Source organism: Paroedura picta, chromosome 7 (assembly GCF_049243985.1).
Source record: "Paroedura picta isolate Pp20150507F chromosome 7, Ppicta_v3.0, whole genome shotgun sequence".
Classification (NCBI taxonomy): domain Eukaryota; kingdom Metazoa; phylum Chordata; class Lepidosauria; order Squamata; family Gekkonidae; genus Paroedura; species Paroedura picta.
The window spans coordinates 49,528,190-49,553,599 of NC_135375.1; the positions used below are offsets into that span (position 1 = coordinate 49,528,190).

The window sequence follows — 25,410 nt, forward strand, 5'->3', positions numbered from 1 at the left end:
GGGGTCCAAGTTACATTCCCTTGTTTTTTTCCCCTGTTGAACTGTTTCTGAAAATAAAATGTTATTTTAAATTTCCTGAAAAAGACTCCAGTGTGACTCCTTGCACACCTTTCACCCCAAACTCCTAAAACACCTTTAACCTTTAAAACACCCTCCAACCTCCAACCCACACAACGGTGCCAGAAAAGGCACAATCACTAGAGAGGGTACACAGAGACAGAGTCAAAAACATAAACTTTATTGAACAGACAACAGCAAACACAGATAACCAGACAAACTGGCCCAAACTAGGAGGGGGAGAACTTGTCCGCGGGTTTAACGACTCTCTTCCCGAGAACAGTCCTCCTTCTCGTTTGGGTCGCGGCATTCTGAGAGGGGGTGGGTGGGGTGGGTGCTGGAGGTGGTGGGGGGGTGTGGGTGGGGGGGGGACGTGCACTGTAATCTGAGGAGGGGTGGCCGCCTCCATAACCGCGACCGCCCTCTCCATCAGCCTCCTTATCATTCGAACCTCCTCCACGCTTTCGCGTAGTGAGTTGTTCGAGTCTCTAAGGATGGCACGGAATTTTTTGCCCTCCTGGGCCACGAGGGAGAGCATCGCCTGGTCTGCAGCAGCGGCACGCCTGGACTCCTCCTGGCAGTGCTCCAGGATCCTTTCTCCCACACTAGTCAGGACGGAGACGCGCCGCAGCCTGCCGCGTTCCCTGGCCAGCCTCTCCTCAGCCGGGAGAGCACCCCTGGGTGGTGAGCCAGCTGGCTCGTCGTCTTCTGAAAGGACCTCTGTTGGCAAAAAAAGAGAAACAGAACTGTTAGTAACAACGAGACAGTCAAAACCCACCCTGGTGCACATGGTGGCCTTTCTTGGTTACATATTGTTAAACCAAGACTCAGAACAATGCCAGGGGAGCACATGGTTATTGTTTGTTTGCCCATGGTGGCCTTTCTTGGTTACATATTGTTAAACCAAGACTCAGAACAATGCCAGGGGAGCACAAAAATGAAAAGGAAGCACACAGTTATTGCACACAGACATTGCCCTGCAGCCATGGCTCGAAAGGAACAGTTCATGCACGCTCACCATCTTGTATCTGTATACGCCTGCGCACGGCAGGAGGTCCAGCCACCCCACGCTCCTCCTCCTCCTGTGTCCCGGGTATGAAATCTGAAAAAAGGGAAAAAAGAACATGATTTAGGACCAAAGTGTGGCAAAGCAAGCTTCAAACCCTAAAGCAGCAACGTTGAGGGACTCTCTTCTGTCTCTTGGCAGTGCTGCTGCCCTGCACAAACAGAAAAGCACAAAGCAGTTACACCCCCCCCCTTATTGCAACTGATACTTACCAACATTTGTGGACGCCCCAGAATCACTGTCCTCTGCTACTGCTGCAGGGGACTCGAGGACCACCGTCCCAGGCATCTCTGTCTCTGTGGACAAGAGCAGAAAATAGTGAAAAAGGAGCAAGCATACAACCTGAACCACACAGCAAGCTCCCAAAGTAGTGGCTAGAGCGCTGCAGAAGGCCTATGGCTGAGGCATGCAGCAAAACTGTTTGGGTTGTTGTTTAAACACAACCGTTTTAAAAAGCCACCCAAAGCAATCCACAAACATCCAAGCATAGCATGCGTTGCAACGAACACAAGGCATACAATAGTGAAAAAGGAGCAAGCATACAACCTGAACCACACATCAAGGTCCCAAAGTAGTGGCTAGAGCGCTGCAGAAGGCCTATGGCTGAGGCATGCTGCAAAACTGTTTGGGTTGTTGGTTAAACACAACCGTTTTAAAAAGCCACCCAAAGCAATCCACAAACATCCTATCATATTATGCGTTGCAACGAACACACGAGAAAACGATTCCCAAACGTCAGAACACACATTTGCTCAATATAAAATATAAAAAAAATAAAATATAAAATAAAAAAAAAATTACTTACCGGAGGCAAGGGGCGTTTGCTCAGGAACCTCCTCTGGCTCCCCAGGAGCGATGGCCATCAGGTCCACCGTGACCAATTCCGCTGGTCGTTGCTGGACGGGGGGTGGAGGCCGAAAGCTGGACGAGGTGCCCTCGCCGGGATCCTCCTCAGCGGGTGGTTCCTCGACCGGGGCAGCCGGCTTCCGAACCACCTTAAGGCTCCTCCTGACGCGCTTCGGCCTGCCGGCTCCTTCCCCGTCTCCGTACAGCGGGCGCTGCTCCTCGAAGTAGGGGCAGGTCACCTTTTCGTTGCCGGAACCCTTGTTATGGTTCACGGCTCTCATGTACTCCGCCCGCATCGTTTTGGTTTTCGACCGGCATTCAAGGCCGGTCCTGTTGTGGCCCAGGGCACGCATCTTTATGGCCACTTGCTCGAAGACCTCCCTATTCCTGTGAGAGGACTGGAAGGCGTCCTGGATTTTCTCTTCCGAGAAAATTGCGATCAGGTCCCTGATCTCCGCGTCCCTCCAAGTTGGGCCACGGCCGGTTGCAGGGACGGACGAGGCTTGCGAAGAGGATTCCATGGTGCTTTCGCTAGTAGCTGAGCAAAATGGTGGTGCGAGGTGCAGGGTGCAACGGATCATATACCTTCCCGCACACAAAGACAAAGGGACTAGCCGGCTCCTGATTGGTAGAGGGCAGTAGGGGACACGCGCATTGGCCACATTAGGTCACATGTCACGTTCAAAACTCCTCGTGCGGGAACAGGATCTGCTCCTAATGGCCAGATTAGCGCCTTTTGTTTGACTTCTCGCATGCGCTGATTCGTCCACACGCGGGAAGAGCAGTTTGAACATGCAGCGGGAGCCATTTTAGTGAGATGTCCGCCATTACAAAAACGCATGCCGGTGTAAAACCGAGAGCAATTGCAGTGGTACGCAACAGTTCCCCAATAATATTCACCAACCAAAGCATAAATCAATGACATGTAACTGGCGAATGTTCGTTGTCACGCTCAGCGGACAGTTTTTTAAAATGAACGGCGGACGGCGACTCCGCTTGCCGGAGGTCTAGCCGCCGATGGAAGGGGTTGTCCGCACCCAAGCACAACCACGCACCCGGAACCACACAAAGACCCACTACACATAAACCGCCCCTCATGAAATCACCTCGAATAATATCTATTGAACCCCAGTAATCTAAACAGGAGACTGCGAGCGGCGAACGTTCGTTGGCACGCTCAGAGGAAAGTTTTTAAAAATGATCCCCGTACGTTGACTCCGCTAATACTGGCCTAAGGTAGACGGGGTTTTAAGCTTTGGGCAAATGTTTGGAACGTGACGGTGTGTGCCACTGTGCTTTTGAAAAACTATTGTGGTGTCCGGGCAGAATTTCAGAAAGTGATCGTGCTTGAAAGCCAGTCGCTGTCTCGTTGCCTCGTAGATCCCCGCTCGCTCGGAGAAAAAAAATGGCGGACAGTTCGCCGGAAGTTAGGAGGAAAGGCTCGGGAGGAGGGACTTTGAAGAAACCGCAACAATGGTAACGCACAAGTCTGTGGCGCTACTGTTGCAGATTGGTTGCAGGAGTGTATCGCTATCCGGAGGGTGAATCCACTTTTCTGGATTCCCCTAGAAGCGCTACAACGAAGCGCTTTTTGCGGGTCGGTTGCAGGACTGTTGCAGATTGTGTACGACGTCGTGGGTTATGGCAAATTTGTAGCGTTTCCAATTGGCAACCATCCTGCTACTTTGAAGCCGTGCGAAATGGCCCTGTAAATAGTAAACAAGTAAATGGCTGGAAAGACATGGGAACTGACTTGACTTTTTCCAACCTTGGCCTGGCAAATATAAGCCATCTAGTCTAACTCCCTGCTCAACGCAGGGTCAACCCAAAGCATCCTAAGGCATCCAAGAAAAGTGTATCCAACCTTTGCTTGAAGACTGCCAGTGAGGGGGAGCTCACTACCTCCTTAGGCAGCCTATTCCACTGCTGAACTACTCTGACTGTGAAAAATTTTTTCCTGATATCTAGCCTATATCGTTGTACTTGAAGTTTAAACCCATTACTGCACGTCCTTTCCTCTGCAGCCAACAGAAACAGCATCCTGCCTTCCTCCATCTGACAACCTTTCAAATACTTAAAGAGGGCTATTATGTCCCCTCTCAAACTCCTTTTCTCCAGGCTGAACATTCCCAAGTCCCTCAACCTATCTTCATAGGGCTTGGTCCCTTGGCCCCAGATCATCCTCATTACTCTCCTCTGTACCCTTTCAATTTTATCTACATTCTTCTTGAATTGAGGCCTCCAGAACTGCACACAGTACTCCAAGTGTGGTCTGACCAGTGCCATATACAATGGGACTATGAAATCTTGTGATTTTGATGTGATGCCCCTGTTGATACAGCCCAAAATGGCATTTGCCTTTTTTACCGCTGCATCACACTGCCTGCTCATGTTTAGTTTACAATCCACAAGTACCCCAAGGTCTCGTTCACACACAGTGTTACCTAGAAGCGTATCCCCCATCCAGTAGGCATGCTTTTCATTTTTCTGAGCCAGATGCAGAACTTTAAACTTATCTTTATTAAATTGCATCTTGTTCTCATTTGCCCATTTTCCCATTGTTTTCAGATCTCGTTGAACTCTGTCTCTATCTTCCGGAGTATTTGTCAGTCCTCCCAATTTGGTGTCATCTGCAAACTTGATGAGTAGTCTCTCATTTACATCATTAATAAATATGCTAAAAAGTACCGGAACGAGCACCGAGCCCTGAGGTACCCCACTACTCACCTCCCTCCAGTCTGATGAAACACTACTGACAACAACTCTTTGTGTGCGGTTCTAACCAATTCCCTATCCACCTAACTATCTCAAAATCCAGATTGCAGTCCTTCAATTTATCCATCAAAATATCATGGGGAACCTTATCAAAAGCTTTACTAAAATCAAAGTAAACGACATCAACTGAATTTCCACGATCCAGCAAACCTGTCACTTGGTCAAAAAAGGAAACCAGGTTGGTCTGACAGGAGCTGTTGGAGACAAATCCATGCTGATTTCCTTGGGTCACCAAATTGTCCTCCAGATGTTTGCAGATCACTCCCTTTAATATCTGCTCCATTATCTTTCCCACAACAGACGTCAGCCTCATTGGTCTGTAGCTTCCCGGGTCATCCTTCCTCCCTTTTTGGAAGATCGGAATAACGTTTGCTCTCTTCCAGTCCTCCGGGACATCTCCAGTCCTTAAAGAGATCCTGAAGATGTGTAACGGTTGTGTAAGTTCTCCAGAAAGGGGATTTGACCTCATCCAGTGCAGCTAAATGCCTCTCAACAACCTCTCTGTCCATGGTCCTGCCACCCAGACACTATCCTTTGGCTACTGCCATCTCTAGGGGCCTTTTCGCACGGGGATCTTTGTTGCAAATTGTTTGCGGAATGAAAAATCGCCATTTAAAATAGTGGAATTCGTCGTTATGCATACCTGCCTTTGTAGTGGAATCAGTTGCGTTTTTTAGCGTTTCCCACAGGCTTCCGGTCTCGGCAGAAATCGCTAGAAAGGAAGCGCTATTGCCAAGCTCGTCCCGCCCCTGGCCGTCAAGCAGCCAATGTGCAGCCGTTAGCATGCTCCCAAACAGCCCCTTTCCCTTTAAGAAAGGTTTAAAAAAAAAAAAAAAACAGACCCATAGCAACGAATCTAGGTAGATTCGTTGCTACGGAGAGACCCATCCAGCTGCCTAATGTGAGCTGTCGTTTGATTGTATGATCGTTTGCACGCTGCCTCGAGTGATAAACCCCCCCCCCCTCTCACAGGCCCGATTTTCGGCTGAATTTATGTGTAAAAAATAAAGGGACTTTATTTCAGCAAACAGACTTTTATGTGGTTTGTGCTTAGTGACTAAAGGTGAAGGACTGAAGCCAGGGAAGCCTCTAAACAGAAAGAGGCTCGCTGGTGCGTTTATCCCCGCTCGCTCGGAGAAAAAAAAATGGCGATCGCTTCGCCGGAAGTTTGGAGGAGAGAGCCAGGGGGAGGGACTTTGAAGAACCAGCAACAATGGTAACGCACAGGTCTTTAGCGCTACTGTTGCAGATTGGTTGCAGGAGTGTATCGCTATCCGGAGGGTGAATCCACTTTTCTGGATTCCCCTGAAAGCGCTACAACGAAGCGCTTTTTGCGGGTCGGTTTCAGGATTGTTGCAGATTGTCTACGACGTCGTGGGTTATGGCAAATTAGTAGCGTTTCCAATTAGCAACCATTGTGCTATTTTGAAGCCGTGCGAAATGGCCCTAGATGTGCCTAAACCCTTTGACCTGTGGGAAAAAACAGATGTAAAATAGGCGCAGAGCCTTTCTGCTTTCTCTGCATCTTTCGTTAGAGTTTGTCCATCTGCACCCAACAGTGGGCCTATTGCCTTCTTTACTTTACGTTTACTCCTCACATAACTGAAAAATCTTCTTGTTACATTGGACTTCCCTGGCCAATTTTAGCTCACTCTCAGCTTTGAGCTTTCTGATTATTGATCTACAGTGCCTAGTAACCTGTAGGTACTCTTCTTTAGAGCTCTGTCCTTCCCTCCATTTCCTGAACATTTCCCTTTTCTTTCTTAGTTCCTCTTGAAGTTCTCTGTTCATCCAAATAGGCTTCTTAGAGCTCCTGCAGTGTTTTCATCTTTCTGGGATAGTCATGGATTGAGCATGCAATAGCTCTTGTTTGAGTAGCACCCACCCTTCACATGCTCCCTTCCCTTCCAGCATGCTTGTCCATAGTATGACACTCATCATGTCTCTGAGTTTATTGACACTCATCGTGTCTCTGAGTTTATAGCAGTCTGCAACTGGATATCATCAGCTTGGGGGCCTCTCCCTGATTACATAGTTTAGGAGGGGAAAGAGGGGAAGGGGGAGCAGTTAAATGTTATCTGCCACTCTGGCCTCAACCAATACCTGGCAGAAGAGCTCTATCTTGCAGGCCCTGTGGAACTCAGCTAGCTCCAACAGGACTCTAACTTCCTCTGGGAGCTCATTCCACCAGGAGGGTGCCAGGGCTGAGGCAACCCAGCCCTGGTCAAGGACAGGCATACCTTCAAGAGCCAGTTTGGTGTAGTGGTTAGAAGTATGGACTTCTAATCTGGCATGCTGGGTTCGATTCTGTGCTCCCCCACATGCAACCAGCTGGGTGACCTTGGGCTCGCCACGGCACTGATAAAACTGTTCTGACCGAGCAGTGATATCAGGGCTCTCTCAGCCTCACCCACCCCACAGGGTATCTGTTGTGGGGAGAGGAATGGGAAGGCGACTATAAGCCGCTTTGAGCCTCCTTCGGGTAGGGAAAAGCGGCATGTAAGAACCAACTCTTCTTCTTCTTGGGGCTGGGGGTACCAGGCAGCTGGTATTTGCAGAGCGTAATGCTCTTTGGGAGGTGTATTCAGAGATACAGTCCCTTAGATATGCTGGTCCTGGTCCATATATGGCCTTAAAGGTCAAAACCAGCACCTTAAATCTGCTTTGGAATTCCATTGGGGCCCAATGTAACTGGCAGAGGACCAGCTAAATGTGGGCTCTCCAAGAAGTCCTGGCAAGGAGATGCTGCACTGCGGACTAGTTGTAGTTTCTGAATCAAAGACAAGGGAAGGTCTGCATAGAACAAGATACAGTAGTCCAGCCTTGACGTGACTGTGTCATGGATTACCAGGGCCAGTTAGGATGCTTGTAGCTTAGCTTGGTGAATATGGAAGAATGCCAACTGTGCTACCACCATGGCTTGAGCATCCATGGAAAGGGAGGCATTAAAAATCACCCCCAGATTCCTGGCTGTCTGTGTTTGGAGAGATACATTCACATAGTGACAAATCCCTTCAAGGCTTGTAATAATATAAATAGCTGAAGTAGAGTCAGATTTTTTAAAATGCATTTGTCTTCTTTTATCTAGCAGTCACACAGGTGAAAGGACAGTTTATCCTGTCCATTGTAGAAATGCTTGACAAAAGTGATACCAATTGTGGCTAATCATGTCAAAAAGCTATTTGTAAAAGGTTATCATTTAAGCCCAAATGAATACAGGAAGAGATTAGCTATTACAGTAAACTATATAATGGCAATGTTAAGAATTAATGACATATGGGAGTCCTGTGAGTAGCTGGAGTTAAAAGGATTCACGGCTCAGTGTTCTGCTATGAAATGTACATTCTCCCCTAGCTTGTAGGTACTCCAAGAACAATTAAACCCCAAAGGCCCACAAAGGATACATATTGAATTTTGATGAGTTAATCCCTGAGATACTCCAGGCTTCCCAAGGATATCCATTGAGTTCTATAAGCGTAGTTTTACAGTGATATAATTTCATGTAGCTAGTCGTTCTATACTTTTAGCTGTACAGGTATCCTATGATAACCACACTCTTATCTACTAAAAGAAATGAATAGGGAAAAGTATTGAAATATTCTCATAATACACCTTTTCCTATCATCATACTCATAATGACATTCCCCTTAAAAAAATGAGCCTTGGAAATATTTGGGATCAGGGGTTTCTTTCTCCTCTGCCCACTCCTCATTTGCAGCAACTAATTTCTTGTCATTATGTGCAAACCACAAACTATGATGCTTCTTGTATCCTAACTAGGGATGGGATGGAAACAGGAGAACAAATTATAGATTGTGGTTTAGTCATAACAGCAAGCTATGGTTTATTGTGAGTGCCAATGTAAGGGGATGTGCTAAAGCAGAGGTCTCCAGCCATCCTGAACCAGTAGGCACCTTTGAAAGTCTGACACAGGGTGTTGGGCACAAACCCAAAATGACTGCTACAGAAGATGAAACCAACCACAAAATGTCAGGGAGTGAGGTTTAGGAATGCCAATCCCCAGTTGGGACCTGCAGATCCCCTGGGATTATAGCTCATCTCCAGGTGACAGAGATCTATTAATGATGATGATGATGATGATGATGATGATGATAATTCTGTTTTAGGCCACACTTCTCTGAAGGCTCAGGGCACCTGAAAAGGTTTTAAATCACATATAATACATAATTGTTAGTAATTGTTAAAATCATCAAAATCATCAAAATCCTTAAACAACATAAACCTATGTGTAGATGCTTATTTCATCTTTGGTTCCGGGGGGGGGGGGAGGAGGGGAAACATATATTAAATCAGTGGTGTTATAATTAGGCGGTTTCACCTCAACCATAGGCCTGGCAGAACAGCTCTGTCTTGCAAGCCCTACATAACAACTTAAGGTCACACAGGGCTCTGATATTGTTCAGTAGAGTATTCCACCAGATTTGGTTGAGGCGAGTTTTATTTCTTTAGTTCCCTTGAAGACAATGACTGCTCTGGTGGGTGGACTCCATAGCATTATACTCGAGACTGAGGTTTCTTCCTGCCCCAAATCCTGCCTACTCCTGGCTCCACGCCTAAAGTCTCCAGGCATTTCCCAACCCAGAGCTGACAATACTAGTGAGGTTATGCAGAACCCTTAATCACAAATCTTTACCATTATAGGCAGAAGCTCTGTCTAATGGGATGCCTTTTAAAATGTATGTATAGTTTTTGGCATATACACAGCTTACCTTCAGTGACACAGTGTTATAATAGTAGCTGCTGCCAAAACAACGTTAAAAAAAAATCTGTACAGCCAACAAGACCTTCAAGGATCCCCATCTGGCCTCAGTGACTTTCTAAAAACACTTGGCAGGCATCAAGAAAAGTGTGGACATCATGGCTCTCACAGGCATTATGTTGCGGACATCTGTGCTAAAGAATTACAAATGATGATACATTTAAGAAATGGTTAATATTTGGAGGGGAGGCCATTCTACCCCCTGCTGTCTGGGAAGAAGGAACACTGAGTTGTTGCCCCCCTAAGTTCAAGTTGTATCACTTATAAATAAATCTATTGAGATCCTTCATCAAGTTTTTGAGATAAGTTCTTTGGGAACCTGGAGGATCTTCCTAAATTCAATTTATAACAAAGGGGAAGGAAGGGGAGTACACAAACCCAAGGACTTCCAAGGCTTATTTTCATAATGAGTTCAATCTCAAATAAATTTTCAACTAAAGGAAGTAGTATGGCGATTTCTCCCAAATCCCTCTTCCTCTTGCAGACCTGCCATTTTCAATTTATGTTGTTGCTGTTCCCTTATTGTTCCCCAGAAGCAGCATTTTGGATACGGCAGTTTACAGCAGTGGGAAGACAGATTCAGATATATTATATTCCACTGACAGAAGTATCTTGCGTGAGTGGAAAATTCAGTCTGACTCTAGTGCAAAGACAGCAGTGGTTTGTCATGACATCTGGATACAGCTTATGTCTTAGCATGTTTTATATACGGGCTTACAGAAGGGATTTGAAGAAGTAGTAATTACTATCTTCAGAAAAGTTGCCCAGATTTCTTGAAAATGGTAAGAACGGCCTTCCAAAGTGATGTGTTCATATGATCTGTTTTTTAAAAATATAAGAAAAACTGATTAACTTGGATACTGAAAGCTTATTATACATGATGCCTGTACCATTATATGTGTGAGAGTTCATATCCTTGAGAGAATTTTGCAGGATTTATTATGATTTAGCCTTCATTAAACTGTCATATTATCACTGAAGACATATGACAGGTTAATGTAAGGTTTCTATAGCTAAGATGTATATAACTAGGTATGAAGGAGTATTCATTCCTGATTGTTTCTGAATTGAGTTATGAACAACAGTACACATTGTAGACATAAACAGATGTCCCAAACTTATATGAATGAAAATAGAAAAGCAGATAATTCATAATATGCAATAGCATAGTGAAATTTCAGTAATATTAAACGTGTTGTGACTGTATCCAATATAAGTTGACATTCCATTTTTGAGCCTTCTGGCTTGGCTCAGTTATGTTTCTACTCCAGTGAGTGTGGACTGTGATGCTATCATATGTTCTCAATACCCAGTTGCTTTGTATGCCAGCTGCCACTCCTTCTGTATTGTATTTAACATCTCCTTTATCCCAGCTGGACTGGCAGTTAAGGTTGTGGGAAATTTGTTCTGTTCAGAATCCACAAGTAGAAATAAAACCAGCTTTTTTCCTAAATGGAAGAATATTCAATATTCTAGCAACATCCGATGGGTGTTGAACACAGTGCAAGCTCAGGGCCTCGTGAGCTGATTGAATGTTTTCTTTCATTTATGTGCAGTACCTATTTTTGCCATTCACTTTCACTTTTCAAAGAGTTTCTGCTGTGTATTGTTGCCACCTGGAAAAGACATCATTAGAATTTGGAATTCATTCTCTGTCTGCTTCATTAAATTCCAGAGACTCTGATATAGTTTCCCTTTTTATAGATCCTGTCTGTACACAGTAATATAGATACCAAGGAATTCAGACAGTATCTATTGATATTTCAACCACATATGCTAGACAGCATATATGTTGCAGTACTTGATAGGTCTGAGGAAACCTGGGTTCATATCCCCGCTGTGCCCTCAAAGAACTTCCCTACGTGATCTTAGGACAGTCATTCAGGCAGTCCAAGGGCATCAGCAGAAGGAGGAGGTCATAGGTTGTGTCTACAACCCAGGCCTACCAGCCTCAAGTTAATGTAGGTTGTCATCAGCCTCTCGGTTCTCATTCTGTGATGGCTCACAGTCTTTGGCAATCAGCAACTGTCTTGCTAACATGGCGTGGTACCTTTTACACTGCAGCTCTCTTCCAGTACATAGCTGGCATTGCTTAATTGGATCAGGTGAGCCAGGGAGCTGCAGCTGGAGGCTGGGCAGAGCAATGAATAACTCCACCTACAGCAACTTTGGAATCTAAGCCCTGGTTTGTCTGCAGCTCTACTTCCTCCTGCTGGTCAGAGCTTACTGCCTGTTAGCTCTCGCCCAGCTGAGGCTCAGGTGAAGCTAGGAGCTTCTGGCAAGGCTTTTTCTCTGAGGAGTCTTTCCTAACAGGACCTGGGCTCACAAAACATGTGGCAGCTTGTCTGTGCTGAGGATGCAGTAACTTACCAGCAGCAGGGCCTTTCAGAGAGGCCAGCACCTCTTCCATCCATCAAATAGCAAGAAGAGGACAGATAATCCCCATGATTGGACTGATCGGAAGAGTGCTCTCTCCCTATTAGTGGTGCACCCACGAGAAGGGCCAATCAGGTAGGAAGTGACTTGTCTGCATGCAATTTGATCTGATTGGCTCTCATTGGCAAAGTGCAGTTTGAACTCATTGATCCTCATTGGCAGAGTGCTCTGTCTCTATTGGCAGCACACCCCGAGGGAGAGTACAAGTCAGGTAGGGAGTAACTTGTCTGTATGCAGTTTGAACTGATTGGCCCTCATAGGCAGAATGCTGTTTATTGGTGGCATACTCGCAGGGAGGGCTAATCAGGTAGGGTGTGAGTTGTCTGCATGCAACTTCAACTGAATAATGTTTAGTGATAGTGATGTCAGAGACATTAAAAAGGCCTGAGATTTCTACTCAAGATCCTTCTTTCATGTACACAAGTGGAATATCCTCACTTGTTGCCACTCTCATAAAGCAAAGTCTCCTAGAACTGCTAGTTTCCCAATCATAAATTCAGGAGACAGGTCTTTTTAAGCTAACACACATCCCACCCATCCACAAGAAGATAAAAGAAAAAAATGCAATTGAAAGAGTCTTATATTAATAGTTATTGCTGCATTTGTTTTCCTCATCAGAAAAAACTGTTTCAAGACTCCAGCAGTGCTGGCACTGAATTCTGAAATTTGTTGGGAGTTTAATGGAGGAACATGTGCTATATATATTTGTTTTATTAATTGCATATATAGCGATGCCACATCAATAAACTCTGCTTGTGTTGCTTTGGATGTATTGTTCCTCCTGTACCCAGTGGACAATTACAATCCCCATCCTGTAAAACTGTATTATTTTTCTCTTTCATTTCTCGTACGTATATGTGGGAGGAGAAGCTAGCCTAATCAGTCCTAACGTATAGAAGAAATCTTTTAGTTCATGGTAGTGTATGAAATTATAGCTGGGAAATAGTTATTCAACTACCATTCCTTTAAAAATGCCCTGCTGTTTGTGCCCTATGCAGAAAAGTTGTGTATGGGACTGAAAAAGAGATGTTGAATAAAGCCAATCCCACTATTTCGGTTCTTTCAGATAGGATGTTAACTGTCCCTTTGATTCTAAATAATATCCATCATATTCAGAGAAATACATGTTTTTGGAAATTAAACAAGCAGCAAGAAATTGTTTTCTATTGAAAACAGATCTCAGAGCTGATATGTCCTTCTACAAGCTAACCTGATTAGTAAATATTCTCTTAGTACTGCAAATTATCATGATGAATAAAAGCCTTCTTCTAAAGCTGTTACTATAATAGACAGAAAAATCAGACATTTTCACAGATAGCATTTCATTGTCTAGCAAATATATATATCATCTATCAATATAAAAGAGCTTACAATATTTTATATTTATATATGATATGATGATTAATACAGACTCATATGACTGAAAACTCTCCCTTCTCTTTTTTTTAACTTTTTCCAGCTTTAACAGTATGTTGCTGATAAAAATTATATATATATAATAGCAAGAAAGCCCATTGCAAGCAGGAATGAAATGGGCGCTAGGACCCAGGGGACACCGGGAGGTGCAGATCTTTCTCTGTGTCTCTTCCCCCCCCCCCCTCTAGTTGTGTGTTTCTCCTGTGCTTCGCAGCAGGAGACCTAGCAGGCAATGAGGGCTTGTTCTTAGGAGGGACGGAAGGCTGGTGTGCAGTTTGGGGGAGCTCTCTGTCTCTCTCACCCTCTGTCGCAGCAGGGGTGGCTCTCTCTGTGTCTCTCTCTGCCTCCTTGCAGCAGGAGCAATAGGAGGGAATGAGGGCTTGTGTCCGGTCTGGCAGAGCTCTGTGTGTCTCTCTTTGTCTCTGGCATGTTTGAGAGGAACGTGGGTAGCGTCCAGGGAGGTAAGGCAGAAGCTGTAGGGGCAGGGCCAATCAGGGTGCAGCCAGCGTTGCTGGCTATACCCTGATTGGCCCTATTCCAACTTGGACAGCCGGACACATCCCACCCCCCAGGTTGTTTCACAAATATATAGAGGAACCATGGATGGATGAGGATATATAAAATCATATATATATATGTGTGTGTGTGTGTGTGTGTGTATAATAATAAAAAAAACTCCTAAATATAGGAGTATTAACTTAACCAACTAAAATGAAGTAAAGAATAATAGGAAGGGGACAAGCTTCTGTGTTCACTAGAACTCTTCTCAAAGGCAGGCCAACAGAAATAAAGGGGCAGAAAAAGGCAAAGGGATTATACTGATTGTGACAGTGAAACTCTGGGATGCAGGTCCTAATTTAAACTGATGCTGGCTGCAACATCTGTTGTAGCTCACACAAGTTATGCCATAAGAAATTTGCCCTGCTGTTCATGCCTCTCTAGAGCTACTAGGAAGGGAAAAAACACATTTGTGTGACTTTTAATACATGAATTATTTCCCGTTTTAGATAAGTCCTCACCAATCATTATGCATGCAGGGATCCATAGCTCAGGATGGGAATTCTGAGCACTAAATACAACTTAGGCAAACACTGGCCAGTTTTTTAAAAAACAACAGTATTTATGACTGATATATATGGGTTGCATCTGATTTAATGGTCTACTTGCGCAATTGCTTACCTAGCAACTGCTTGCCTGGAGAGTCGGTGTGGTGTAGGGATTGAGAGTGGTGAACTCTTAACTGGACAACTGGGTTGGATTCCCCACTCCTCCACATGAGGCTTGCTGACTGACCATGGGCCAGTCATAGTTCTCTCAGACCTTTCTCAGAGCCACCTATCTCACAAGCAACATTTCCTTTAAGCTTTTTATTTTATTCTTTATTTATATTTGTCCCAGCCATTCCCAGACCCAGTCCAGCTCGTGGCAGTTTACAGTAAAAACAAAAATACAATAGAATATAATAAAACAACAATGAATCTCAAGCAATCTAAAAAAAAACTCCACCCATCCTGCTCAGTCCCCAATAGCCACCATTATCTTCAGGAGACTTATCCATGCCCAGTTGTCAAGGGCAATGTCTCTCCAGTCCACTACAGGGCCTATATAGGGAGGGACCCAATCTTTCTGGGCTGGCCTCAACCAAAAGCCTAGTGGAAGAGCTCCATCTTGCAGGCCCTGCAGAACACTGACAGATCCATCAGGGCCCTCAGCTCTTCTGGGAGCTCATTCCACAAGGTTGTGTAAATTAGTTATTACTCCCACAGACCCTCTGCTCTGGGTCTACCAGTTGTTTTTTCCTATGGGGGTACACCTGTCTCCAGAGGTCTGCTGTACTAGCCAATGTCGTCTAATGGGTAGATATGGCCTCCATAGAGCAGATCTACCCACCCAGCACTGAGGCAGAAATCAGTGTGCACCTTAGTGTGAATACTGCTCACAAAGTGCCTGTTGTGGGAAGAGGAAGGGAAAGGTAAAGCACTTTGAGACTCCTCGCGGTAGAGAAAAGTGGGGAATAAAATCCTACACCTCTTCCCTTTCTAGCAGAACAGCAGGGCAGCAAAGATGGAGGAAATCAGAATCCCACTGGTTGTGTGTAGAGTAGTTTGCAGGGAAAACTGATTGCATTTTACTGTTGGAAGGAACAGATGGAACAACTTGCTATACAGCCATGAGTGGGTTAACACATAGACAGTCAGTCAAAACCCTGGCTCCCTGGCAAACAGGATAGGAGCCAAATTGGCAGGTGCTTGAGCATCCCTAGTTGAAATTAATTTAACCAAGTCAGTAGCATATGCAAAATTGTGTCCCACCAGCATCCTATTTAAATCATAATTAAGAGTGTTAAGATGGAGGAGATAGGCATCAAACAAACTGTGTTAGGCCATGTTAGTTACAATTCAGACTATACTGAAAGGCAACTGAGACAAGTAATGCCATGGTTACCTTTCTGTTCAAAATATAAAAGGCAACTGCTAATCAGATTTGCCTTCAGCACAGATCATAAAGTTGTTAGCAAACATAACCTAATTCAGTCTGCATTAAATCTCTGCTACTATATGTTAAGACTCTTACAATCTGGGGCAGACATTTCACTTCATCTCTCCCTCTCTCTCCTTGATTGTTTGCTTGTTTTTGCATAACACCCAGCATGAAGAAGAGGTCTAATGAACCCAAAAGCTCATTCAGTAGTTTGCAACATTTTTCTTGTTATCATTGAAAGTATTACCCTGCTGTTGTTTCATTATTTATAAGGGATCCATAAAAAGGAGGGCAGGGAGATGGATAAACAGCCTTGCAGCACGATGATAAGCATATTTACTCAGGAGTAATTCCCATTGATTTCCATATAATTTACATCTTGAGAAGTCTATTTAGGTTCAGAATGGATGCAGTGACAGGCTCGCTGCAAGATTAAAGTACGAAAGGAATCTGGATCTTTAGATTTTTTTACCTTTTGATCCAAGCAATAAATGACAGCCCACAAACTCAGTGCTGCATTATGCAGTTCAGCAGGCAAAGGGGAAAAAAAGAGTTCCATTATCTCTCTGCACCCTATATAGATGTTACAATGAACTCCAATGATAAGTTGAATAAAACTGTTGTATATAAATGTCTTTAAATTACATATTCAGTTACATGTCCTGGTGGAAACAAGCTCTACATACTGTTGAAATGAAAGGGCAAAATGCAGCACAAAGCAGCTGGGGAAATATCAGAATTAAGAGGGGAATTGGTGCTTAATTGAGGGCAGCCCCAGGAAACTTTGCAAAGATAGAATCATTCTGACTTGCTTGGCGTTTTACAGGGAGAATAAAAAAGGTAGTTAGTCACCCAAACAAAATGTTACACTATCATTTGTGCATTTTATCTAAGCAATACATTGCTACTTTTCTATTTAAATTAATATTCCAAATATTCATAGCATATGAATCCAGAGCCTAAAGTTTAGATTTCAGTTGAATCAGGAAATTATTAACCATTCTTTAGCAATCTCTCTATTTCAGCTTCCTTTCTATATAAGGCAATGATAAATAACTTTCCTGCAACCCAGATTTGCTTTGATATTGGGATGTATCCGACCACTCCACTGAGCAAGCCTTGAAGCCTTCCTTCAGTCTAAGAAGCCCTCCTCCTACTTAAGTGGCTATTCTTCCCATGGAAGAGATACTTACATTGAAGGAATGGATATATGCCAATATACATTAAATGCTCTGACCACTTTAAAAAGTATGGATTTTTTATTGTTATTACTATCACAGTGCCTTCTCTAGGTTCATTTTTATGTTCAGAGGAAATTGGGGTGGGTGGAGATAAGGGATTTGGTGTCATGTTGTGAAGAATTACCTCTTTTTTGTTGTATGTAGTTTGAAGGAGCATTTAAACTTTTCCCCTACCTTTGGGTTGAGCCAGACAGGGAGGGGGGAAGATTGCTCACCTTTGCACAAATGCAAACAGGCCTAGTTGAAGGCAATGGAATGGTCATCATATTGTTGTCACATTCTATTATTCATGAAGAACTTTATGGTAAACCACACTTCTGAGTTTGCACCAGAAGTGACACCACAGTGTGATTGACATTTCATTAAGGGGTTGATCTTTTAATTAAGAGGTTATTAATTAAAGGGTTGTTTTTATAACACACTTTTTATAGCATGCTTTGAGTCTGAAAACCATTATTCATTTCCAGCTGCTTCATGATCTATGTTTTATTATCTGCTTGAGTTTTTTAATGCTCAATTTTACTTAACAACTTTTTATATATCATATTTTTATTACAGGCATGTTTTGTTTTGTAAGGCACCTCAAGCAAACTGTCCTGGAGAGGCAGCCTAATTTAAAAAAAAACAAGCAAATACCCTATTGGAAATATAAAACTAGCTTATAGAAGTTAGGACTGCCTATTCTGAATTACTCCCTCTGACAGGCCTTAGAAGATCTTAAAATATTAAAGATTTGGTGTTTTTTCAAAACTCTAGAAACACTGTGACTCCTCAACTTCCTTAAAGGACTCATAGATGTGGCAATTTTTTTTGTGTTGTCAGATGAAGTGCAATATTTCACTGGTCCTAAGAGCTTTCATGTTTACATAAATGACTTTGTCAATTGTAATTCTAAGAATATGGTATATTGTATTAAATGTACTTGTGGTTTCCTCTATGTAGTCATTTCGACTCAACCCCTTAAGACTAGAATATTGGAGCATAACTCTCATATCAGAAATCAAGTTAAAGAGGTCCCTCTGGTCAGGCATTTCCTTGAAGCACAACATAGGGAACAAGATTTTCAGTTTCTTGCTTTACAACAGATGGTACTCAGGTACCTTCAGAATGTAGGGGCTGTCATGCATAAGAATAAAAAACATGATGGGTTTTGCACAGCGAAAATGGCCCCATGTGCAGAAATAACAACAACACTGCCTTTTTGGGCAGACTTTTTGCAAGGTTTCTTGCCATCCATAATGCACCCTGGAGAGTTGAATGCCACATTGAATTACTCAGTATTTTTATAAGATGTGGTTCAATTGTGATTTTTGCTATTTCTCCTGTAATGCATTTGTTGGGCTGGAAACGTAATGGTTAATTATTGTATGCAGGCTTTCTGTGTGTGAGGTTTGGGCAGGAAAATTGACTATAAAAGCTGGGAGTTGTTTGTTACAGTTGCCAGTAGCTGAGCTGGTGTATGTTGTGAAGAATGTTGGCATTGCCTCTTATTCTCAATACAAATAATTTCCTTTACAAATAATTTCCTTTACATTTTTGTTACACTATGGTAATTGAAGGACTAACTTTCATAGTATATTAATCCATGACCAGTGTTGACTATTTGAGTAGACTGAAAGTCAATTCATTGACAATGGTCTGATAGTAGACTAGGTCCCCCATAAGATATTTTGTACTACAGAATTGTATCTTACTCTGAAATTTGACTTTATTACTTTTGGGTAAATCTCTCTTTGTACAATATAGAAATTATATGGTTTTTTGTTTTACTTTTGACTGTAATTGTTACTGAATTTGGCATGCATGACAGGTTTTTTCAGTAAACCTCAGTTTTTGTAGCTTTTTATGGAAGGTTATTTAAACTACCTCGAAAGGTAATACCAGAATGTAATTTGTTTGGTTTTGATATATTTGACATATCTCATCTCATCTCATATGTTATAATTTTGATTCAAATACTGGCTGCTGAGAAAGTGTATAGAAAAACCAATTCAACCAGTGTGGTTTTCAGCTGCTGTGTTGAATAAAGTTACTCTTGTCACAGATGACTTGGAAACCTCAGCTCAGTGTTTTGTTTCTTGCTTTTAGATCCTATCACTGAGTAGTCATCTGTTTGTTTCCCTGTTCCCTTAGCTGGGCTGCCTCCAGTGAGCCTGCCTGCTGCTGAGCTGCCCTGGTTCTCACCACCTCTTCCAGTGGATTCCCTGGGGATGCTAGGGATGCCAGTCCCCAGGTTAGAGCAAGAATGAAATAGGAGGGGTAGGACCCAGTGAAGAACCAGACACAAAGCAAGAAATAGCTTCAATCGATTATTTGCATCTGAGTAGTTAGGAGTAGCTGTTTATAGAATTTGTTTGTTTGCTATATGGTATACAGGTTAAAAACCCTCTGTACCAGATTCTCTGTTAAGAGATTGTTCTTCAAAATTGAAGTTGCCAGTTGAAAACAATTTGAAATTGATGCCCTTTGATAAAGCTACGCAGTGAAACACATTGGGATTTATTTAGAATTCTGAATATTAAAGAATCAACTGAAGCTTGAAGACTCCGTGGAAGTCTGCTTAGTATATTGAAATATTTGATGTACCATATTGGAATCCCAGTGCCCTATTGCTTGCTTGGTTTTACAGCTTATCTCCAAATAACAGAGATCAGTTCCTTTGGAGAAAATGGCTGCTGTGGAGGGTGGACTCCATAGTATTATACTCCACTGAGCCCCCCCCCCAAGAATCCTGCCCACTCCCAGCTCCACCCCCAAAGTCTCTAGGTATTTCTCAACCCAGAGTTGGCAGCCCTACTTGACACTAGCTCCTGTGGCCACTCTGCTACCATGGTGTGCTTGGGTTGTACCAATCCTCACTGTGAGTTCCTATAGGGCTTGCTGCAGCTGGTCCTGGGGAATGTTTGCCCAAGTTGGTAAGTGCACAGGTGGGTGCTCTGCCTCTGGACAGTTCTTTAGATAGGGAGAAATTTAGCTGACCACACAGAGTAGTTCTATTTTTAAGTGTTAGTTTTATTCTTTAACATTGTGCTACCCTTTAGCACTCTATGTTGTTAATATTTAAAAAGTTTTTAAAAATGCCTTATAAATGAAAAAATAGCTGGATTACCCACCAGTGGTGCATTTCATATCAAAAAAATGATTCTCTGAAAAATCCTTCCATTGAGTTTAAATGGAAAGCATTAAAAAAGTAAGAATTGTTCTTTTAGGTTCAATCAACCAATTTAAATTGTTCTCATATGAAGTCAAAATTCTTAGTATTTGTATGTTTTTTTTTAAACCATAGTCGGAATGCAAAAATGAATGGAATCTATAACGTAACAATACTATGGAACAACAAAGTAAACTTCACTGTATGAAGAGAAGGAGGGGAAATCATGTCACTTGCAACAAAAAGGGCAACAAACTGGGTAATGGAAGCCACACTGTGTTGAGCAACCGTTACGGTTGGCAAAGGTCAATAGAACAAAAATGGCTAAGCTAGAAACTGAAACAAAAGAAAAGCTTTTAGAAGATAATTATAGCAGCAGGTCCTCCAGCTTTTTGATAAAGACAAATGTGCACCAGAGAAGGAAACATAAATGTGAAAACCAAACCTTTACATTATGTAAATTCCTACATTTATAGACCTTGCTGTAATATCAGAATATTTGGGGTGCATCCAAAAAATCCAGTATTACATTTCCTGTGAGTTAGTCAAAACAGGGCAGAATAGAAGTCTAATTATTAAAAATAATAATTTTTAAAGGAACACAAAATGGACTCTCAAATGTTATCATTGGATTCGGTGGCATTTCAGGCCTAGTGTACAAAAAGCGCAAAATATTGCATAAGAATTAGCCCCTCTTAACTGAACATTATACTACTTGGATATTTTGCCACATATACAGAGCAGAAAGGTAAGAGCAACACCAATAGAGGGCAAACGTCACATATGGTGGAAGACTATGTTGAAATTGGTCAAAGTGTTTAAATATGCAAAGGGGCAAAACACTTAGCTGCTTACAGAATAAAATAGTTTTATTGAAAATTGAAACAACTTTATAAAGAGAGAGAATCTTAGCAGTCTAACTGTCTAACTGCTGTTCTTCATCATCTGAAGGCAAACAGGGAGGAAGTTTGCTCAAAGGAGCAGGAAGTCTCCAACTGAGCCCATTAGGACACAGGAGGAGACTATGTGAAAAATACCAGGAAGTTCCTGTGGCATCTATGAACATTTAGAAACTGTAACCTAAGGAACAGAGACTGAGATCCTTAACCCGTGTCCAGGATTTGCCAGTTCCCAGTATGCCACCAATCAGTGAATAGACTTAAGGTCCAATCATGGGCCTTCATTAATGACCAACTGTGTGTCTTGGCGGGAGTCATGAATGAGTATATAAGTTCCCCAGTTCTGATTACTTGTTTTCAGTATTTTTTGCTTCCAGTAAAGTTGTTTGGTTGTTGGAGCTGCATGTCCATGTCTTACTGAACCCATGGATTTAATAGTTCCTATCTAAATATGCGAGCTACACAGCTTCATATTCTTTTGAATCATACACTTGATGGATCTTGCAAATTTGAATAGAAATATAGCTTCATGTAAAACTTCTCATAAGAATAAATGTTTTAAAGGATCTGGAAGAATTTGAATAGGTCTTCTTCAGAGTGAATTCAGAAGCCTACACATTCTCTGAAGTTTGTAGTTCAGGGATGCATCTTACAGATAGTTATGGCATGGGAGCAGGTAGGGTATATGACTAAGATCTGGAAGATCTGGGTTTAAATCCCCCATTCTGCTGTGGTGACCTTGCATCAGGCATTTTCTCTCAACCTAACCTCCAAGAGTAAGCCAGAACCAATGGGTTGAAATTAATTCAAAAGAATTTTCAGATAAATATCAGGAAGAAGTTCCTGACAGCTAGAGTGGTTCCTCAGTGGAACCAGCTTCCCTGGGAGGTGGTGAGTTCTCCTTCTTTGGAAGTTTTTAAGCAGAGGTTAGATAGGCATCTGACAGAAATGCTGATTTTATGAACTTAGCCAGATTGCAAGTGAGTGGGCATGAAGGGATGTGTCAGTGTTTGTCTCTTGTGGCTCTTCCTTTCAAAACCAGGGAATTGCTCATTATCACTGTGGGATGCGGTAGGTAAATTTCCTCCAGAGGGATCACTGGGGCATGAAATTGGGGACACTGAGAGTGGTCAGGTGGTTGTGAATTCCTGCATTCTCCAGGGGGTTGGACTAGATGACCCTGGAGATCCTTTCCAACTCTACAATTCTATGATTCGATGAACCCACTCAGAAGTTGTTGCAAGGACAAAATGGGGCAGGGAGAACCATATGAGATACTGATGTACTGGGTAACTAGGAACTCTCCCTGATGATATTTTAACTTGAAAGAAATGGAAATATTACAAAGAATAGACAATGAGGATCTGGTAAACACGAAAAGCTGAAATACAGTTCAGTTCTGCTTTTCTTGCTATGTTGACCAAAGATGTGTTTACTTAATATTCTCTCAAAATATAGAAGTCAAATTCTGCTCCTAATTTTGTAGATAAATCCGACATGTTCTGCACGGGAGAACCCTGTCGAGCCCTTGTGAACTTATTTAAACCAATCTGATCACGTGGCGGAGAGAACAATATCAAGTCTAACATAATTTCCAGTATCTCTTCTATATTATTACTTTCTCAGCTAACAGCAAGACAAACGAGAAAGCAAAACAGATTCTTGTGAAACCAGAACAATAGCACTCATTTAATGTGCAGCTTACCTGTGCTTTTCTTTAGCATATAGTCTGTTTTTTCCCACAATGGCCCCAGTGGCAATGATTTTCAGTTGAAAACATTTGTTTCTTAAAAACCATAGAGTGTCCTATTCATGTGAGTGTTTAATGAAGGCTGTTAATTATACCTCCAGTGTTTCTTCATAGAGATGAAACATTTCTTTTTAGTAGCAACCACTCCAAGGGCTTTGTTATATGAAGTAGGTACTATGTATCATTTGGCAGTTTAGTTTATAATGTAAGCTCATTACCATACTCATTATTGTGAGTTATAGTAGTTGCCTGGCTTGCCTTCGTTAACCATCTGGCAGTTAAATGCTGATTTGTGTTTAAATTTTTAAAAAGTTAATTTTAGGAACCCACCTGAATATCCATCAAAAATATTGATTTCATCTGTTTTCCCCATATTTGGGAGGGGTCTTCAAATAACCCAAATCCTATATTGTTTTGATTTTGTTTCACTTAAAAAAAAGAAGCAGCAGTAGCTTATGACGTTATTGGGGGGGGGAGGGGGAAATAAGCAGGGAAAAGAAAGCAATTTCCACGTTTCTGCCTAGCATAAACAGTAACATGACTTCTATCAACTCCCATTTCTCTTCTAGTCTATAATTTATTGTCTCTCCCATAAAAACATGGTTTAGGACACTATTGCTTTGTATGACCCAGGAGAAGTTCAGGATTTCATGCATAGTGGTCTTATTTCTCCGTATAAAATTGTCGGGTCCCTTGTAACACTGCTCTTGAAAGAACAGTTCAAATAGGCCATTTCTGCATGAGGAAAATGTTCCTGCACAGCCTTGGCATGTTGGTGATATGATGTTGCCAACATCCTGAGGCTGTCCAGGAAATGGGTTGTGATTCAGCCATTTTTAAAGCATGATATGGTAAATCCAGGAAAGTGGATCTATCACCCTCTATCGCACGAGCAAATAGGGATAAGACCATATGGAGGAGGAAACGCACAATAGTGTCTTGAGTATTGTCCCGCCCCCACACCCACTCTCACCTCTCCTCCATTTCCTGCCCGCCAATCCCGGCTGCACAAGTTTCCACATGCAGGGAGCTATGTAAGTCAATATCAGTTTGGGGATTTTTTTAATGCCTTGGACTCCTGCCCTCTTTATCCCCGAGCACCTCTGAAGCTGGGGTGGTACTGCTGCTGCTTGAGCTGTCACCGCCTCCTCTGCACATACACATGCACACACACACTCAGATGCTTCTCCGTGAGGCTTCGCTGCCTGAGCTGGTGCCACCCCTGCCACCTCTCCCATGTGCATATGCACACCCACTCGCCAGCAGAAGATGCTTCCCCGCAAGGCAGCGGTGGCAGCTCGGGCGGCAAGGCCTTGTGGGGAAGCGTCTTTTGCTGGCAAGTATGTGTGTGTGTATGTGTGTCTCTGCATGCAGGGGAGGTGGTGGCTACATCAGCTCAGGTGGTACTTGGGGAGAAAGAGGGCAGGAGGTGAGTGGGGGCCAAGGTGAGTGGGGAAGGAAAGGGCTGAGCAGCAGGTGGGCAGACCAGCAGGGGGGGGGGAGGAGAAGAGGAACAGAAGGGACAGAGGTGGGACACACAAAAAGCTAGCCAGCCATGAATTTCACCCCATTTGTTCACTCAGGACCAATTTAATTAAACAGTTTCTACATGCGTATGTGCACAATGCACTGTCATTTTTATAAAAGCATTACATTTGACTTAACTTGGAAACCATCACCATTAGCAGCTCTGTATCGCTAAAGTTACACGGTCATTAGAAGCAGTGTAAATGATGTACCTCTCTGATACTCATATCAATAAATGGAATAGGTATAAGACTAACAGCTTTTTCTCTTTCTTGAATCCAAATTTAGGATTAAGGCAAAGTTAAGTGCCAATGTAAAGAACTTTTATATCACATTTACTGACATGGAAAAGGTTAAAACACATGAAGATAGATTCAGGTGGGTAGTCATGCTTCACCTGCCCCCTTGAAATCAATGTGTCTTAAAAGTAGTTATGTTTGCCTGGATTGAGCCATTTGTATTCAAGAAGGTTGCACTATCAGTGAGGAAGGAATGGTGATACCAAACCTTTGCTCTTTGAACTCACCTCTAAAATTCTTTCTCTTTTGTAATACATTTGCTGTCGTCTCCATTTCTGTTTTAAGGTAGTGTCAGATAATTGCTACCCTTGATGTTAGTTCAGAGCTTCTGTCCTGGCTTTAGTCAGAAGGGATGATGTTGTCTTCAATCAATTTTCCAATTTTTCCGCTTGGTTTTCTAGATATATTCGTGTACTGTGTTAATGTTGCATTATGGTAACATAACAAAGCCCAGGTGTCTTCACGGCTAAGAAGGAGGGGGAAATATTCTCTCTGCTGGAATATGGCTTCTTTTCCAGCTTAGACAGATAACATGGCAGCCCTTTGGTGTGTTAGTGCCTTTTGATTGGAGGAAGCAGGTTTGGCTGACTTGAGGTCCAAGGCTTAGCATCAAGATTGGCTGAATATCCCAAAGCACACAGGCTGATGGGATCCAGAAAAGGGAGCAGTTCTTTTGTTGGGGGCAT

The 25,410-nt window shown here is 42.8% G+C and overlaps 1 protein-coding gene across 1 annotated transcript; it reads right to left on the minus strand.

The window, feature by feature from the left end:
• Positions 1-315: 315 nt before the first annotated feature.
• LOC143841926 (uncharacterized) lies at positions 316-25,410 on the minus strand. Its single transcript, XM_077346476.1, has 5 exons — positions 25,314-25,410; positions 1,336-1,419; positions 1,076-1,159; positions 366-777; positions 316-322 (listed from the first exon to the last, which is right to left on the minus strand). Exons 1-5 carry the CDS (start codon positions 25,408-25,410, stop codon positions 316-318), a joined length of 684 nt encoding a protein of 227 aa, XP_077202591.1.

Bases quoted from the DNA above. Each gene is read 5' to 3' on its own strand.
- LOC143841926 (XM_077346476.1), bottom strand. From the start codon at position 25,410: ATGCCCCCAACAAAAGAACTGCTCCCTTTTCTGGATCCCATCAGCCTG. The intron at 1,420-25,313 runs GTCAGCCAAACC...TCTTGTCCACAG, and splicing joins TGCTAAGCCTTGGACCTCAA to AGACAGAGATGCCTGGGACG. The intron at 778-1,075 runs GTGAGCGTGCAT...TTTTGCCAACAG, and splicing joins GCGTATACAGATACAAGATG to AGGTCCTTTCAGAAGACGAC.